Genomic DNA, 15,591 nt, shown 5'->3' on the forward strand with positions numbered 1-15,591 from the left:
TGCAATGGTTTTTGTCTCCAAAAATAAAACATATTAATATGTAAAAAGATGGTATTAAAACATGTGTAAAGTAAATAAACTTCAAATTCAAGAGAGTGATCATGGGAGAAGCGGGGTAGAAGGGAAAAGGGAGAAATATAAAGGGGTTTAAGTTTTATCTAGGATGTTTTTTTCTCTTCAAAAAAAAAAAATCAAATATGGCGAAATATTAAGACTTGACCGAACTGGTAAGTATATAGGTGTTTCTTACATGATTTACTATACTTTTATGTATTCTTTCAAAACTTTATATTTTGCCCACATGTTAGACTTACACAGAAGTCGCAAACACAGATTCCATCCATCCCCCCAACCCACTCCCTCTAATATCAACATCTTGTGCACCCAGTACAACGATTAGACCAGGAGATTAACTTTGATAGAATACTATTAACTAAAATAAAGAACATAATGAAATCACTCTATTTTTTCCATTGATGTTCTTTTCCTGTTCTACAATAGCATGTGCACTAGTAGTTATTTCTCCTTGGTATTCTGTAGTCTTTGACAGTTTTTCAGTCTTTCCTGGTCTTTTATGACCTTGACACTTGTCAGCTCCTTTGACGAATGTCTCACAATTGGGGTTTGTCTGATACGGTCTCATTCTCAGGCTGAGATTATACATTATGGGTAAGACTATCACAGAAGTGGTGCTGTGTCCTTAGTGTATATCAGTCAGTGATAACTTTTCATATGGCTAAAATATTTCATAATTTCAAAAGATAAAAAAATGCAGCCAAATTAGTTTCTCCTGACAAACAGGACCACTGACTTCACCCCCCAGGATTAATCTCGGTCCCCAACCACTCATCAGAGTTGTGGCCACTTGCCAGCTGTTGGGTAAGAATATACAGTTTCTCCCCAACTTCAACTCTTGAAACAGAGTTGCCTCAGACAATCCTTTTTAACAGAACCTAAAGTTTAAACCAATACAACAGTGAAAAACTTGAGTCCCGGCAAGCTTTAAATGTAACCTTATTAAATGGAAATAAAGACAAAAAAATATTTGGAAAAGATCTTAAGCAACTGATAAATTCCAATGAGTTGAGGTTCTTTTAAGTCAAACCTGTGTTTCTTGGCTTTTTTCCTGTGTGTGTGTGTGTGTGTGTGTGTGTGTGTGTGTGTTTAAATCCATGCCTCTTTTTTGACCAATGCAAAACCTTATGTTTTCTTTCAATGCTATTTAAAACTTGGAATTAAAAAACAAAAACAAAAACAAAAACAAAACCAGACCAAAGGAAATCTAATCAATATTTATTTAAGAATATACTTGTTCAGGGGTGCCTGAGTGGTTCAGTCGGTTGAGCATCCAACTTCGGCTCAGGTCATGATCTCACAGCTCGTGGGTTCAAGCCCTTGCATTGGGCTCAACTCGGAGCCTTGAGCCTGCTTCACATTCTGTGTCGCCTTCTCTCTCTCTCTGCCCCTCCCACACTTGTGTTTTCTCTCTTTCAAAAATAAACAAACTTAAAAACAAACAAACAAAAAAAAGAATATACTTGTTGCAAGTACACATGTGCTTTGTCTCTAGGAAACTGAGTAGGTGCCCTATTCCCGTCCTGGAAACCACTGAACAGACCTGAAAGCAGTATCGTATAGCCTCACAGTTTAGACTAAACTGGGGTTATTGTAACTAATTTACCAAGATAATTTTGCTCATAGAAAAGTTTTTTTGGTTTAGTCTATGCACCCAAGAGCCTTTGATCCTACATGACCCACATTTGGAAACAATGAAAGATTTACTACTTCTACCTATGAGTTACCTACTGAGAACACTATAGCCATGAGGGCTAAGGGTCATTTAGTCCTCACTGGGAGCTATAATCTGATCAATTCTCAAATAATTTCATGACGCCATTGGAAAGGGAAGAACTCATGAGAGTGGTGAAGGAAAGAGCAGCCTGGGAGGTGAGAGGCTTGGTCAACAAAAAGGAGGCTGCTTCCAATTCCAGAAGGACCAAGAGACCTCATGTTATTGGAGGCAGTTAACAGAACTGGTCAGAGATCCTGGTAACAGAACTGGTATTTAAAAATGCAGACTTACAAACTTTCACTCTTAGCAGATGACATGATACTCTACATAGAAAACCCGACAGACTCCACCAGAAGCCTACTAGAACTGATCCAAGAACTCAGCCAAGTTGCAGGGTACAAAATCAACGTACAGAAATCGGTTGCATTTTTATACACCAATGATGAAGCAACAGAAAGAGAAATCAAGAAACTGATCCCCTTCACAATTGCACAAAAAACCATAAAATACCTCGGAATAAACCTAACCAAGGATACAAGAGATCTGTATGATGAAAACTATAGAAAACTTATGAAGGAAATTGAAGAAGACACAAAGAAATGGAAAAACATTCCATGCTCATGGATAGGAAGAATAAATATAGTTAAGATGTCATTACTACCTAAAGCACTCTACACATTCAATGCAATTCCAATCAAAATTGCACCAGCATACTTCTCAAAACTAGAACAAACTATCCAAAAATTTGTATGGAACCACAAAAGACCCCGAATAGCGAAAGTAATACTGAAAAATAAAACCAAAACGGGAGGTATCACCATCCCAGACTTCAGCCTCTACTACAAAGCTGTCATCCTCAAGACAGTATGGTATTGGCACAAAAACAGACCCATAGACCAATGGAACAGAATTGAGAACTCAGAAGTGGACCCAAAAGTATACAGCCAACTGATCTTTGACAAAGCAGGAAAGAATATCCAATGGAAAAAAGACAGCCTTTTTAACAGATGGTGTTGGGAGAACTGGACAGCAACATGCAGAAGAATGAAACTAGATCATTTTCTCACACCATGCACAAAAATAAACTCAAAATGGATAAAGGACCTGAACGTGAGACAGGAAACTATCAACACCCTAGAGGAGAAAGCAGGAAACAACCTCCTTGACCTCCACCGCAGCAACTTCTTACTTGACACATCCCCAAAAGCAAGGGAATCGAGAGCAAAAATAAACTGTTGGGACCTCATCAAAACAAAAAGCTTCTGCAAAGCCAAGGAAACAACCCAGAAAATTAATAGGCAACCAACGGAATGGGAAAAGATAGTTGCAAATGACATATCAGATAAAGGGTTAATATCTAAAATCTATAAGGAACTCACCAAACTCCACGCCCGAAAAACAAACAACCCAGTGAAGAAATGGGCAGAAGACATGAACAGACACTTCTCCAAAGGGACATCCAGATGGCCAACAGACACATGAAACGATGCTCAGCATCCCTCCTCATCAGGGAAATACAAATCAAAACCACACTGAGATACCACCTCACGCCAGTCAGAGTGGCTAAAATGAGCAAATCAGAGAACTCTAGATGCTGGCGAGGATGTGGAGAAACGGGCACCCTCCTGCACTGTTGGTGGGAATGTAAACTGGTACAGCCCCTCTGGAAAACAGTGTGGAGGTTCCTCAGGAAACTAACAATAGAACTCCCTTATGACCCAGCAATAGCACTGCTAGGAATTTACCCAAGGGATACAGAAATGCTGAGGCATAGGAGCACATGTACCCCAATGTTCATAGCAGCACTCTCCACAATAGCTAAAACATGGAAAGAGCCTAAGTGTCCATCAACAGATGAATGGATCAAGAAGATGTGGTTTATCTATACCATGGAATACTACATGGCAATGAGAAACAATGAAATCTGGCCATGTGGAGCAACATGGATGGACCTTGAGGGTGTTATGATGAGTGAAATAAGTCAGGCAGAGAAGGACAAATACCATATGTTTGCACGTATAGGAGGATTAGGAGGAACTTGACGGAGGAACAAGGGGGAGAAGAAGGGCGGAAATGGTGGGGGAAAGGGAGAGAGGCAAACCATGAGAGACTCTTGAATGCTGACAAAAACTGAGGACTGATGGATGTGGGGGGGAGGGGGGGATGGGCATGAAGGAGGGCACTTTGGGGATGAGCACTGAGTGTTATGTAGAAACTAATTTGACAATAAACTATTTGTAAAAAAATAAATAAATAAATAAATAAAAATAAAATAAAATAAAAATGCAGACTTAATCTTGCAATAAGGCAAAAGCTTAGATGGGGAACTCCAAGAAGAAAATGGTATAAACCTACTGATCCCATTCTCACGAAAGCCAACCAGTAACACCCATGCTGCCCAGTCCATTGGAAGTTTTGAGTTAATCAAGCCAAGTATTTCAATATATTTTGAATTACCTGGAAGAATGCCTAATAACTGAATACCACCATCCTGAGGACAGCCTCACAGGAAAACTCCCCAGTTCTTTAACAAGAGAACAAGGGTGGAAGGCCTTCTGATTGGTTCTCACTGGCTCACCTTTACCTCACCATACTTGATCTCCCACACAGTCGGCTGTTTGTCACCCAAGTGTCATTGCTCAAGCTGTCCCCTCTCTGGAAGGCCCTCTCCCTGGACCCCTACCACTTTTGACTCCACTATCTTGTACTCCCCCATAAATGCTCAGATCAGAAGTCATCTCCTCCAGAAGTCCTTTCCTGATACCCCCACCCCAATCTCACCGTGGCTGCAAGAGGCCCCTCCTTTTATTCTCCCATGACATTATTTTTAAGTCCTGTGCTACATGCACCATTCTGTCCTACAACTGGCTGTTTATGTGCATCTCACCAAACAGGATCTGAACTCCCTTAAGACAGGAACTATCTTACACGCCCACAGGACAGGAACCGCCATCACGTTTGTCCTTCTGCCCTCAGGAGGGATCCTCTTCAGCTTGGGAGGAGATGGGCACAGAATAGTTTAGAAGCAAGGGGACAGCTCTTGTGGCTTTCTATCCCTTTTCCCCCCTCTTTCCACATTTCTGACTATACCTTGGGTCCTTGGGTTGCCATAGTAACCAACAGTCTCAGAACACAGACTTCTGGCAGTTGAACCTGTAGCCTCTGAGAGTTGGGATCTGAAGGATTTTTAACATCCCCAGTTTATGGCTCAGGAGCTGGCAGCGCCTTTTTCATGTGGGGAGCCACCTGAGGAGGGCATGACAGAGTGTGCGTGTGTGTGTGTGCATGCATGCATGTGTGCACACTGTTCTTCCACCCCCACTTACCTACTGGGGGCACCACAAAAAAAGCTGGACTAAAAAGTGCCAACAGATGGTGGGAAGATGGGCAACAAAATGCTATAACCTTTCTGGAAAGCATTTGATATCAATTACCAGAAACCTTTAATATGTCTATGATCTTTGATCCATTAAAGCCACACAGATATAGACAGAGAGAAACCCAAAGATTTATTGACAAGGATGATCATCAATAAAGTGGAAAAAAATGACAGAATAGCCATATATACGTTTACTCTAGGGGATGCTATAAAATATAAGAACCTCACTTTCAACAGCTGATGTGACATCCACTTAGATATGTATATGTGTGTACAGATACGTACAAATACACATGTACACGTGTACAGATAAGAAAGGGAAGTCCACCAAAATGTTGTCAGTGATGGTTACCAATATCTCTAGACAGTGGGATCATAAACATATGTAATTTCACCTTTATACTTCTCTGTGTTTTTCAAATTTTATACAATGATCATTTTTTCTTTTATAATTCAAGTTCTTTCAACTGTAGCAAGACAGATGATGAGTAGTATCAGGTGGAGAGGATTAGTAGAAAGGGTTGTTATACAAAGAAATTTTTTCGGGGGGGGGGGGTGGCCTTTTCTGCCCTTCATTAAAGAATACAAAAATAGGATGAAATTCTACCAGAATAGGATAGTTACAAATAGAAAATGGAATGAATAATGTTATTGCTCAAGTATCAGAACTTCCCTCTTCTTCTCCCCTAATCCCATCTTTTTTTTTTCTTTCTTTAAAGGATTCCCATATATTTTTTTTCTTTCTTTCTTTCTTTAAAGGATCCCTGAGACGAGAGAGACCTAAGGCTGGAGCGCTTCAACTCCATGGCACACTCCTCCTCCAGCAGCGATGGAACTACCACCACAGACTGGAGCTCTGAATCAAACCTGAGCCTCTCTGTGGGCTATTTCCCCTGCGAAGACACCTTCTCCTACAAGAACCCCTTCTCCCATGAAGACACATCTTCCAAGGGTCCTTCAATCCTTGACCCCCCTATTCAAGGGACATGGAGGACTGAAAGTACAGGCAGACTCCTGAGGAGACGAGACCAAATTCAGGACGACCCAAAGCAATTTTGCAAACTAAGCATCACGCTGGCCTGGGACGTTGATGAGGGCTCTAACAGTTCAGACTCCATAGCTAATTGGGACATAAATGGAGTCAACTGGTGGGTAGACAAGTGCCCCGAAGAGAACACACAACTGACTCTCAGCAAACTGGACAGTCTTATGCAAAAGCTAGAGAAACTTCTGAAAAATCAAAAAGCCAATGAAGAGGACTCTGCATTCCCTGAATCTGCTCCAAAGGAAGATCTCCAATTGCTCAGCAGTTCCCCTCCAGATGGAGCTCAGGTCAGTCATCAAGAACATGATACTTGCCGATACTTGCCCAACCCCTGCCAGCACAGAGAGACCAGCCAGTTTCCACACACCCCTCCAAGACTTCAGGAACGCAAACTTACTGAGGTGAGCACAGAGGTGCCCCACAGGCAAGAAGGGAACAGGCCTGGTTGGGGTGGGGGGTACCAGTTTGGAACATGGAGTATTACTACCTGGTCTGAAGCAGGGCCACATCCCCTCAGTGTCTGACAGGCCAGGAAAGGGAGGGAGAAGGCTAACACCAAGGAAAGGGGTCAGGGTGGAGCTGACGGGGAAATATTGAGGAGCAGTGAAGGAGAAAAGAGGGTAGGAAATTTAAGAAAAAACTAACATTGTTTACGTATGTGTTTAAGTATTAATGAGGATTTAAATTTTGCATTTACGTGGCGGGGGGTGGAGGTCTGGGTGGCTCAGTCGGATAAGCATCCAACTTCAGGTCATGCTCTCACGGTTCCTGGGTTCGAGCCCTGTGTTGGGCTCCTGCTGACAGCTCAGAGCCTGGAGCCTGCATCAGATTCTATGTCTTCCTCTCTCTCTTTGCCCCTCCCTGCTCCTGCCCTGTCTCTCAAAAATGTATAGATATTAAAAAAAAAAAAATCTTTGCATTTACAGTTGGATTATTTTTGATAAAAGGATTTCAATTCCATGAATGGGTAGGTATCGGTCCCGCTGTTGTCCAGATTATATGTCTTTAGTCATTCATCGTCTTGGCAGATGACAAACCAGGCAACTCGCAGCCAGAGGACAAGAAGCACTCTAGACACGTCCTCAGTCTCATCGGATCAGCCAGAGAAGGATGCTCATGCCAGCACACGGGCCGCCTCCTGCGTGAACTTGAGGTGGGTCTTCCGCTGGCTGAGGGAGCAAGTCCTCTTTTCACTTCTCAGGAGACAACACCCGGAGGAGGCCACTGAGCGCTGTTATCAGCTGGCACAAAAGAGAAGACTCTCTCACAGAAGCAAGAGAATCCAACCCCAAGATTCCCCTGAATTAGGACACTATCGCCAGATTCTTTAACTTTCGGATAGCCTCTAGTCTACAATCCCCATGAGTTTTTTTCCAATAAACACAACACATGTTCTTATTAGTCATGTCTTCCTCCATCCAGCTCACCATCCTGATTCAGGCTGAACGTACAGATGTGGTCTAGAAGACTGAGATATATTCTCTGCGAATTTTAAGTAGTAGTATCCTTCCTAACTTGCCTTCAAGCTTTTTTTTCTTTTTCCCTCCTCTGCCCCCCATTCTTACTGTATTTTTACCCTCTTATTTTTTAATATTTTAACCTATATTAATATTAACCCAAATGCCCATTTTCAGGAGGCAGCAGTATAACCCATCAGATTCCCAAGATGGTAGTGTGGTTTGGGTTGAACTTCAAGGGCTCAAGCAAGTGGCAGAGGATACTGAGTCATTCAGGAAGCGGAGTTCAATTGGCGGTGTTTCAGGAATTCAGACGGCGGATCTGATGTTCCCTGGGGACCTGACTGGGTCTAGATTGTGCCGTGTTGGCTAGAGTAAGTGGCCCACTCAGGAGGAATGTGAGGACTGGGGGTGCTACTTAGCCACTCCAGGTCTAACCCTCCTCATTCATATGATGAGAAGGATACCTCACTGGGTTGTTGTGAGAACTGATGAGATAAAGCAAGCACTTTATTGATACATAATTTTGCTGTAGCTGTGGATATTCATCCTCCGGAGGATCTCCCCAGAAACCTCAAGCCATGGGACATCCAAGAGTGAGAGCTTAAGAGTAATTCTCACTGAAATATTTCCCACACAGGAGCAATATTTACCAAAAGGTATGGGTTTCAGAAGATCTTGATTCAACCAAGTCCTGTTACAGCCCCTTCCCCACCGTATTGTGTACGACGGCTTTGCAAATGTCATTAAACTTTCCTCCAAATCTCAACTTCTTTAAGGTAGGCTGTGCTCACCTCTCAACCTTTTGCCCTGATCTCTCCTTGTTACTGTTATCAATTCACTTCCCCAGGACCACTACCTCCTCCTTATTCACCCACATACTTACCCAAGAACCTGCCCCTTCTATCAGCTTATGACCCTCCAGAGTTCCTGTGCTTACAGCATATGAGTCTTTGGCCTCAAATTCCTCCCTTCCCTCAACTGAAACTCCCTTTTCTCCTTCTTTCTTCTCTTTTTCCCTTCCTTCCACAAATATTTAGCACATAGAAGTTCCAAGCACTTTTCTAACTTACTAAACCATCCTTGGGCTCAGGAGGCTTATTATTTAAGAAATAAAGCCATGCAGGGGCACCTGGGTGGCTTAGTCGGCTAAGCGTCCGACTTTCGCTTGGGTCATGATCTCGCGGTTCGTGGGTTCGGGCCCCACGTCGGGCTCTGTGCTGACTGCCAGCTCGGAGCCTGGAGCCTGTTTCAGTCTGTGAATCCCTCTCTCTCTGACCCTCCCCTGCTCACGCTGTCTCTCTCTCTCTCTCTCTCCTAGAAATAAATAAAACATTAAAAAAAAAAAAAATAAAGCCATGCAAACATGACTATAAAAAGATTATGGGTGATAACTAGTCTGTATAAAATACTCACTGAACACTACAAAATAATTCAACATAAAGAGGTTGATTTTAAAAGGTTTCATATATAAGGTTGCTTGAGTTATAAATGTGGCTAGTTTAAGGTAGAAGACTTTTTTTTAATGTTTATTTGTTTGAGAGGGAGCAAGCAAGGGAGGGGAAGAGAGAGAGGAAGAGAGAGTATCCCACGCAGGCTCTGTAGCTATCAGCACAGAGCCCAATGCAGGGATCGAACCCATGACGGATCATGACCTGAGCTGAAACCAAGGGTTAGAGGCTTAATAAGGTGGAGGACTTTACCCTGCTGGATAAGTGAGTGTGGCACTAAAGCGTGCATTTCAGGCTGGTTATGTGTGAGAGACACTGGGGACGATATTGCCCAAGGCCAACAGCACAATGGGAAGGAAAGACTCAAATAGGGCCTTCTCAGCAATATATGCTCACGGTCACATCCTGAGTTTCTTCACAGGCAGCCTCCTCACTTTATCCACTTCTCTGAGAATATCTTCCCATCTGACTAACTCACTCGAACATGCTGCTCCACCTCCACTCGCTCTTTGACTTCACCACAACTTTAAGTACCATTACCGCACCTGTTCATGATTTTCATTCCCTTCCTTCCAGCTTCCCCCATGCACTGCTTCCCAAACTGCAGCATATCCACCACATCGGGTAGCATTCACGATGTGCTGCCCTTTCCAGATCTTCATCTATATTCACCGCATTCCCCAAAAGGACACCCATACTTCTCATAGGGGCCAACACATAGAACACGGAGTTTACCTTCTCCATCCCCTGGAGGATGCCTCCTCATTGCCTTTTCAAGTTCCCCCACTGCCTGGGGAATCTGCCCTTAAAGATGTGGCTCTCAGGTTACTATAAAGTCAAGAACGATGCTTCCAGGTGTAGCTGGCCGTGCCCTTCCTTAAGCTGTTCCCCAGGCCCCTTCCTGCCACCCTCATACCATGACTTGTACTTTTCAGTACTCTATCCAAATATTTTACCTACAAACCAACTTCTTAGTTCCTTTTTACTGTTACAGTGTCTGGTACAGAGTGGTCTGTCTTTACATCATTTTTTAAACGATTTGACTATATCCTATTTCTTTAAACTTTCTCCTATACAATTTTTTTGGAAAGTGAAATACAACAGCTTAGAGTTGTTAATTAAGTTAAAAGTTAGGGCGAGCAGGGTTAAGGGCAGGAATGGGAGGAGAAAGCGAAGAGACTGGAAGAAAACGGCAACCCGTGAAAGACCAAGAGAGGCGGTGACCTGCAGACTGAGAAACCTAAGATCAGAGGAATTGAGCAACAAGTATGAAACGTTAATTCAACAAATAAACATGGAGCCTCAATGTTGCCTTAGACTAGATGTATGATATGCCTAAAAGATGACCTCTTCTATCATCAGGGCGCTTGTAACCAGAGCTCTGGTATTTTCCCTCTTTCTCTAGTAGTTAAGTCGAACTCTAAGAAAAACTCAAACACAATGAGCTACTTCAAAAGACTGCCCACAGTGAATAAGAAGCCCTGTTCATTAGCAAGACATCTTACATATCTGTGCTTAATTCTTGGTGTTCTAATAAACCTGCTTGACAGGTATGAACCTATCTCTAAAATTCAAACAATGTATTTCATAAGCCTTTACAACAAATATTCTTTGTAAAGAATTCAAATTCTACATATTCTTTGGGGTTATCATGCTACATCTCAGAGACCAAGTCCACGTGTTTAAAAAATAGGAATATTTGAACACCTCCTTGTTCATCATCGTGTCAAATATGCTGTGAAGCTATTAGCTACATGCCAAACTATGACCAGGTTCTCTGCTTTATGTCACATTAGTGGGGCTGGGGCTGGAAGAGACCCACTTATAAATCAAAAGGACCAAGAGCAAAATGGAAATGGTCACTGAAAGATCCAATCTTTGCTATAACCTCAAGCTAGAATGATTGCACTTACCAGACTCATGCTAAACGACTTAACCAATAAATTTTGGGATCGCATTATCTCAAAACGAAAACCATTCCTTCAAGTGAACTACTCAACCTTGAACCCCATACAGCTCAGTTGCTTGAACTAGTGTTAAGCATTCATATTCTAGAATCTACAACATCATTATGAGCCAGAATACAGTGAAAGCTTATCAAGAAATGTAGAGTATTCAGCTCCCTCCACACACAGAATAGGATAGACTAATGTAAATTGTATAGACCACCCCATGTCGATTTCTTACTCAGCAGGATCCCCATGAGAGAAAAGTGTGTGTACCATACCAGCAAATCAAGGGCAAAACCATTTTCTCCAGACTTAAAGAACAGAATGTTCAAGTTCCTGGCTCCGGAGGACGCAAAGGTCTACATATACCTGGTCACAAAAACAGTGCCCCAAATCCTCTTAACAAAGAAAGAAAAACTGACACAAATTCTACATGATTCATAAGACTGCCTGGTAAGGTCTATACCCTAATAGTTAAGAACGATTTTGTTCAGGCAGGAGGGGTAGCTAACTGCTTCAAAAATAAGCCTTCATTATGAGTGTCAAGTGGAAGAAATTCTACTTCATGCAGTAGACTCTCTAATTTCAGAATGGATGGGGAGGGTTTATGTTGCACTGCCTAGAGTCTTTTCCTGCTACCCTCTCAGACCCCAACAAAGAGAACAACACCCTGCTTTCAAAAGTGAAATAAGATCCTCATCAGATAACACCGAATCACTGAGTGAGCCAGTCATGAGTCCTGTGGGTACAAAAGCCTCAGGATAAATTCCCAAAAGGATTATAAACCTAGATCAAGAAATCCCCCTACTGAACAATTTGTTTACTATTCCACCTTTCTAAGGAATTCCATGGTTTTGATGCCCTTTGGATTTCAATCGAATACGCTTCATACAGAAAGACTTGTGAGGCATTTTCAAATGGGAGGGCAAACATCAAATATCTATTCAGATTGTGGCTGTTGAATGAATCTTCATCTCATTATTGCTCAATTCTCTTAGTCTAGAAGGAAATCAAATGGCAATTTAACTTCATTTTTCCTTACCTGCATCATTTATTGATAATAATAATAATCTTTATGATTACTGTGCGTGTGGTTCTCCAAAACTAAAGAGATCTCTCCCTCCTCATGCACCCACTCACAAAGGAAAACACTGGCCATATTCATTGTTAATACAGGTTTAGAGAGTCATTTTTCTCTTTCCCTCTAATCAACTCCACTACCATCTGTCTTTGGGGCCTAGATTTTCCCCAAACAGGGATGGGGATGAAAAGGAGACTTTTTTTCCAGTAATCAACAATTCAGTTAGTACTCTACTGCAACCATCATGGTAATAACGGATTCACATAGGAATCAACAATGAATGCCAGCACTGGCTGGGATGAACACCGGGTATTGTATGCAAGTGCCATATCCCTAAATTGTACTGTACTGTACTGTACGTTAACTGGAATTTAAATAAAAACTTTTAAAAATGCTAAAACCATTGGGTGAATAACCACTGGAGAACAAGACATGCACACAGTCTCTAAGGAGGAACCAGCATAGTAGTACTTATCAAGGGGATTAGGTACTCCTCCATTGGAGGAGCACCAGTGAACACCATTTTCACCAAGTTGAAATTAGCCTAACCAACATCACTGCCTTCAGAAGAGAAGCACTGACTGCTGCTAGCAATGTGTGTTTATCCTGAATCTAATCATGAGGAAAGCAACAAACAGATGAATATAAGGTGTTCTTCTAAAGAGCCATCTTAGACCATCCAAACATGTTAACATCATGAAATACAAAATAAGAAAAAGCAAAAACAGTTCAGGGAGACAAGACAGTTCACAAAGGAGACCAAAGATTCATGATGACCAACTGCTATTCATAACCCTTCACTGAATCCTTGACCAAATTCTCAAATCTATGATAAAACACATTTTTCAAATAGTTAGAGAAATCTGAATATAGACTGTAAATTAGATCATTTTATCAGGTATAGTAAGAATATTATGGCTACATAGAAGAATGTCCTTGATTCTTAGGAAATTAAGAGTGAAGTAATATGGTATCTGCAACTTACTTTCAAATGGACCAGGAAAAAAAAAAAAAAAAAAAAACAGAAATATAAGATGAGAAAGCAAAGATGGGAAAAATATTATGAAAAACTCCAGTGAAGAGGGAATCCAGGCCTCTGGTATGAAAGTATTACGTGTCCTATACTTGTGTGACAGGAGCACCTTAAAGATGTACATAATTAAAGCATTAAAATCTTTAAACAAAACTTAGGTTTTGATTTGATTTCTCAAACGGTATAAGCTAGGCAATTCTTTAGTCTGGGTTCATTCATTCCTACTGGCACCTGCCTTTGAATTCACCATGGGCTACAAGGAATTTGCAGTCTCCTAGATGAACAAATATTCATCCCACAAGTCCTTCTAACTGTAAAAAGTTGAAAACAGACTAGCATCTAGGCATTTTTCAAAGACATATCAGATTTCCAGAGTTTATTTAGCTTTTGTTGAAATTTAAAAAAATTTTTAATGTTTATTTTTGAGAGAGAGAAAGACAGAGAGAGAGACAGAGAGACAGAATGCAAGCAGGGGAGGGGCAGAGAGAGAGGGAGACACAGAATCCGAAGCAGCTCCAGGCTCTGAGCCATCAGCACAGAGCTCGATGCAGGGCTTGAGCTCACAAGCTCATGATCTGAGTCAAAATTGGACACTTAACTGACAGAGCCACCCGGGCACCCCTAACTTTTGTTGAAATTTAAAAGAATGATTTTTGCCCAATGGACAGCTAGCTCATCTCTTTCCTGTTATCCCAAGTTCCAGGGCCTGGAGAGCTCATTTTTACCTTTAAAAACCCTATTAAAAACAAAAACAAAAACTTGGACATTTTCTGTTTTTCACAAATCAAGGAACAGCCCACCACTTTATAGTACTAATAATTCTTGCAAATGGCTTCTGACATTTCCTTTTATTTTGAGCAGCGCAAGAGTGTTCTGCTTTTTCCAATCTAAGATGCAGCGTAAGCACACAGTCACCATATGATGCACTGTACACCCTGGGGACTCATGAGGGGAAAGCCGGCGGCCGCCCCAGTCTTCATTCACATCGTTTGGTGTACGCCACTTACAGGACGAAAGCTTTGTTTTAGACAAAGGTGTACATTCATAGATACTAACACTTTGCAAATAAGTCCAAAAAAGTTCAGAGACTCCTGGAGTCCTACTCTTCAATCCCAGGTTCAAAACCCACGTTCACCAATAAGATTTTCTGGCTTCGAATCTCAGGTCCACCTGAGATACGCTGTGGATCCTGCGAAGTTACTTACCTCTATGGGCTTTCCATTTTATCTATAAAATGTGATCCTATTAGTATGAGCCTTAAAGTGTTGTGGTGAGGATTTAGAAAAAGCGCCTGGCACACGGTATCTGCTAAAAATTTTAGCTGTTGCTAACTGCTGTCACATATTTCCTTTTTAAAATCGTCCTGTTAAAATTCTGCCACCAGGAAAAAAAAAAAAAAAAAATTCTGCCACAGCTCCTTGTGTCTACAGAATGGAGTCCAAACAGTCATTAAATCCCTCTAAAATCACATCCTGATGTACTTTTCCAGTCTTATTTTACAATGATCTGCACTCACTCATTCCCCTCCTTGGCAGTACTTATTCCCTGTACTTTCTTGCCTCAGTGCCTTTGCTTATACTGTCCTCTCTCTTTGGAACCACACTAATCATGCTTGTCTGCTCTGCTACCTACCTACTCCCAAATGCACCTTTTCAAGGTTCATGTTGAATTCAAGCTCTTCTATAGAAGTGAGCAGGATAGAAATAATCGTACCCTTTTTTATGCTACCATAGCACTACCTGTAATAAGTGTATGTTTCATCCTGTTTTACAGAAATGTGCTTCCATGTCCTTCTCTCCCACTAGACAAAAGCCTCTGTGTTCTGCTTATCTTTTCTTTTCATGCTCCAAAGCCCTTGGCCCCGTTTCTTGGACATAGTAGCTCCGTGATAAATATTTGGTGAAATGAATGGTTAATCTACAGGAAATAATTGAAATAGATAATATCTAAAATTGCATGTTGTTTCCTCTCATATAAAATTTAACTAGCTTCTACTTTAATTAAGTCTAGTCCCTGGATATTCATATTGGGGGCCAGGGAGCATGGTGTAGTATAGATGTTTCCTGAGTGGAAAAGTTCAATTTTACCCATCAGACAAAGCTAGTTAACAAAAGAACTTCACATCTTTCTATTTGAGGAGAAACAGATATTCTATCCTCTCTTTTTTACTTAAAAAGATTTATTTTTAAGTGTTCGTATTTCCAAATCCTCCAGATAATGGCTAGATTCATTCACCCATTCAACTACATTTACTGAACATAACATGCTAGAGGCTGAGAGGCTGTGCACAAAGATGAGTAGATAGACCTTTCCCTTAAAGAGCTCGTGCTTGTAGGGGGGATGGGACACAGCACAGGGGAAGATCTGGGAGAAGGAACACACAACACTGGCAACAACAGTGTGC

General features: G+C 41.5%; 2 protein-coding genes across 5 annotated transcripts in view; one reads left to right on the forward strand and one right to left on the reverse strand.

Annotated features, from left to right (window-relative positions):
- PPFIBP1 (PPFIA binding protein 1) overlaps positions 1-15,591 on the reverse strand; it is a 168,952-nt gene that overhangs the window by 93,268 nt on the left and 60,093 nt on the right. The gene's annotated exons all lie outside the window — the stretch shown is intronic.
- CUNH12orf71 (chromosome unknown C12orf71 homolog) lies at positions 4,957-8,197 on the forward strand. 3 transcript variants are annotated; one of them, XM_039240842.1, is made up of 4 exons: positions 4,957-5,059; positions 5,931-6,617; positions 7,245-7,369; positions 7,851-8,197. In XM_039240842.1, the coding sequence occupies exons 2-4, from the start codon at positions 5,976-5,978 to the stop codon at positions 8,044-8,046; spliced, it is 963 nt and encodes a 320-aa protein (XP_039096773.1). In that variant the 5' UTR covers positions 4,957-5,059; positions 5,931-5,975; the 3' UTR covers positions 8,047-8,197. The 3 variants fall into 3 exon arrangements, with proteins under 3 accessions (XP_039096773.1, XP_039096774.1, XP_039096775.1); XM_039240843.1 differs by having other exon boundaries at positions 4,957-5,026; XM_039240844.1 differs by lacking the exon at positions 7,851-8,197 and having other exon boundaries at positions 7,245-7,617.

This window comes from Hyaena hyaena, unplaced genomic scaffold (assembly GCF_003009895.1).
Source record: "Hyaena hyaena isolate Hyena2069 unplaced genomic scaffold, ASM300989v1 scaffold_182, whole genome shotgun sequence".
Classification (NCBI taxonomy): domain Eukaryota; kingdom Metazoa; phylum Chordata; class Mammalia; order Carnivora; family Hyaenidae; genus Hyaena; species Hyaena hyaena.

Bases quoted from the DNA above. Each gene is read 5' to 3' on its own strand.
- CUNH12orf71 (XM_039240842.1), top strand. From the start codon at position 5,976: ATGGCACACTCCTCCTCCAGCAGCGATGGAACTACCACCACAGACTGG. The intron at 6,618-7,244 runs GTGAGCACAGAG...TCGTCTTGGCAG, and splicing joins AGGAACGCAAACTTACTGAG to ATGACAAACCAGGCAACTCG. The intron at 7,370-7,850 runs GTGGGTCTTCCG...GCCCATTTTCAG, and splicing joins GCCTCCTGCGTGAACTTGAG to GAGGCAGCAGTATAACCCAT.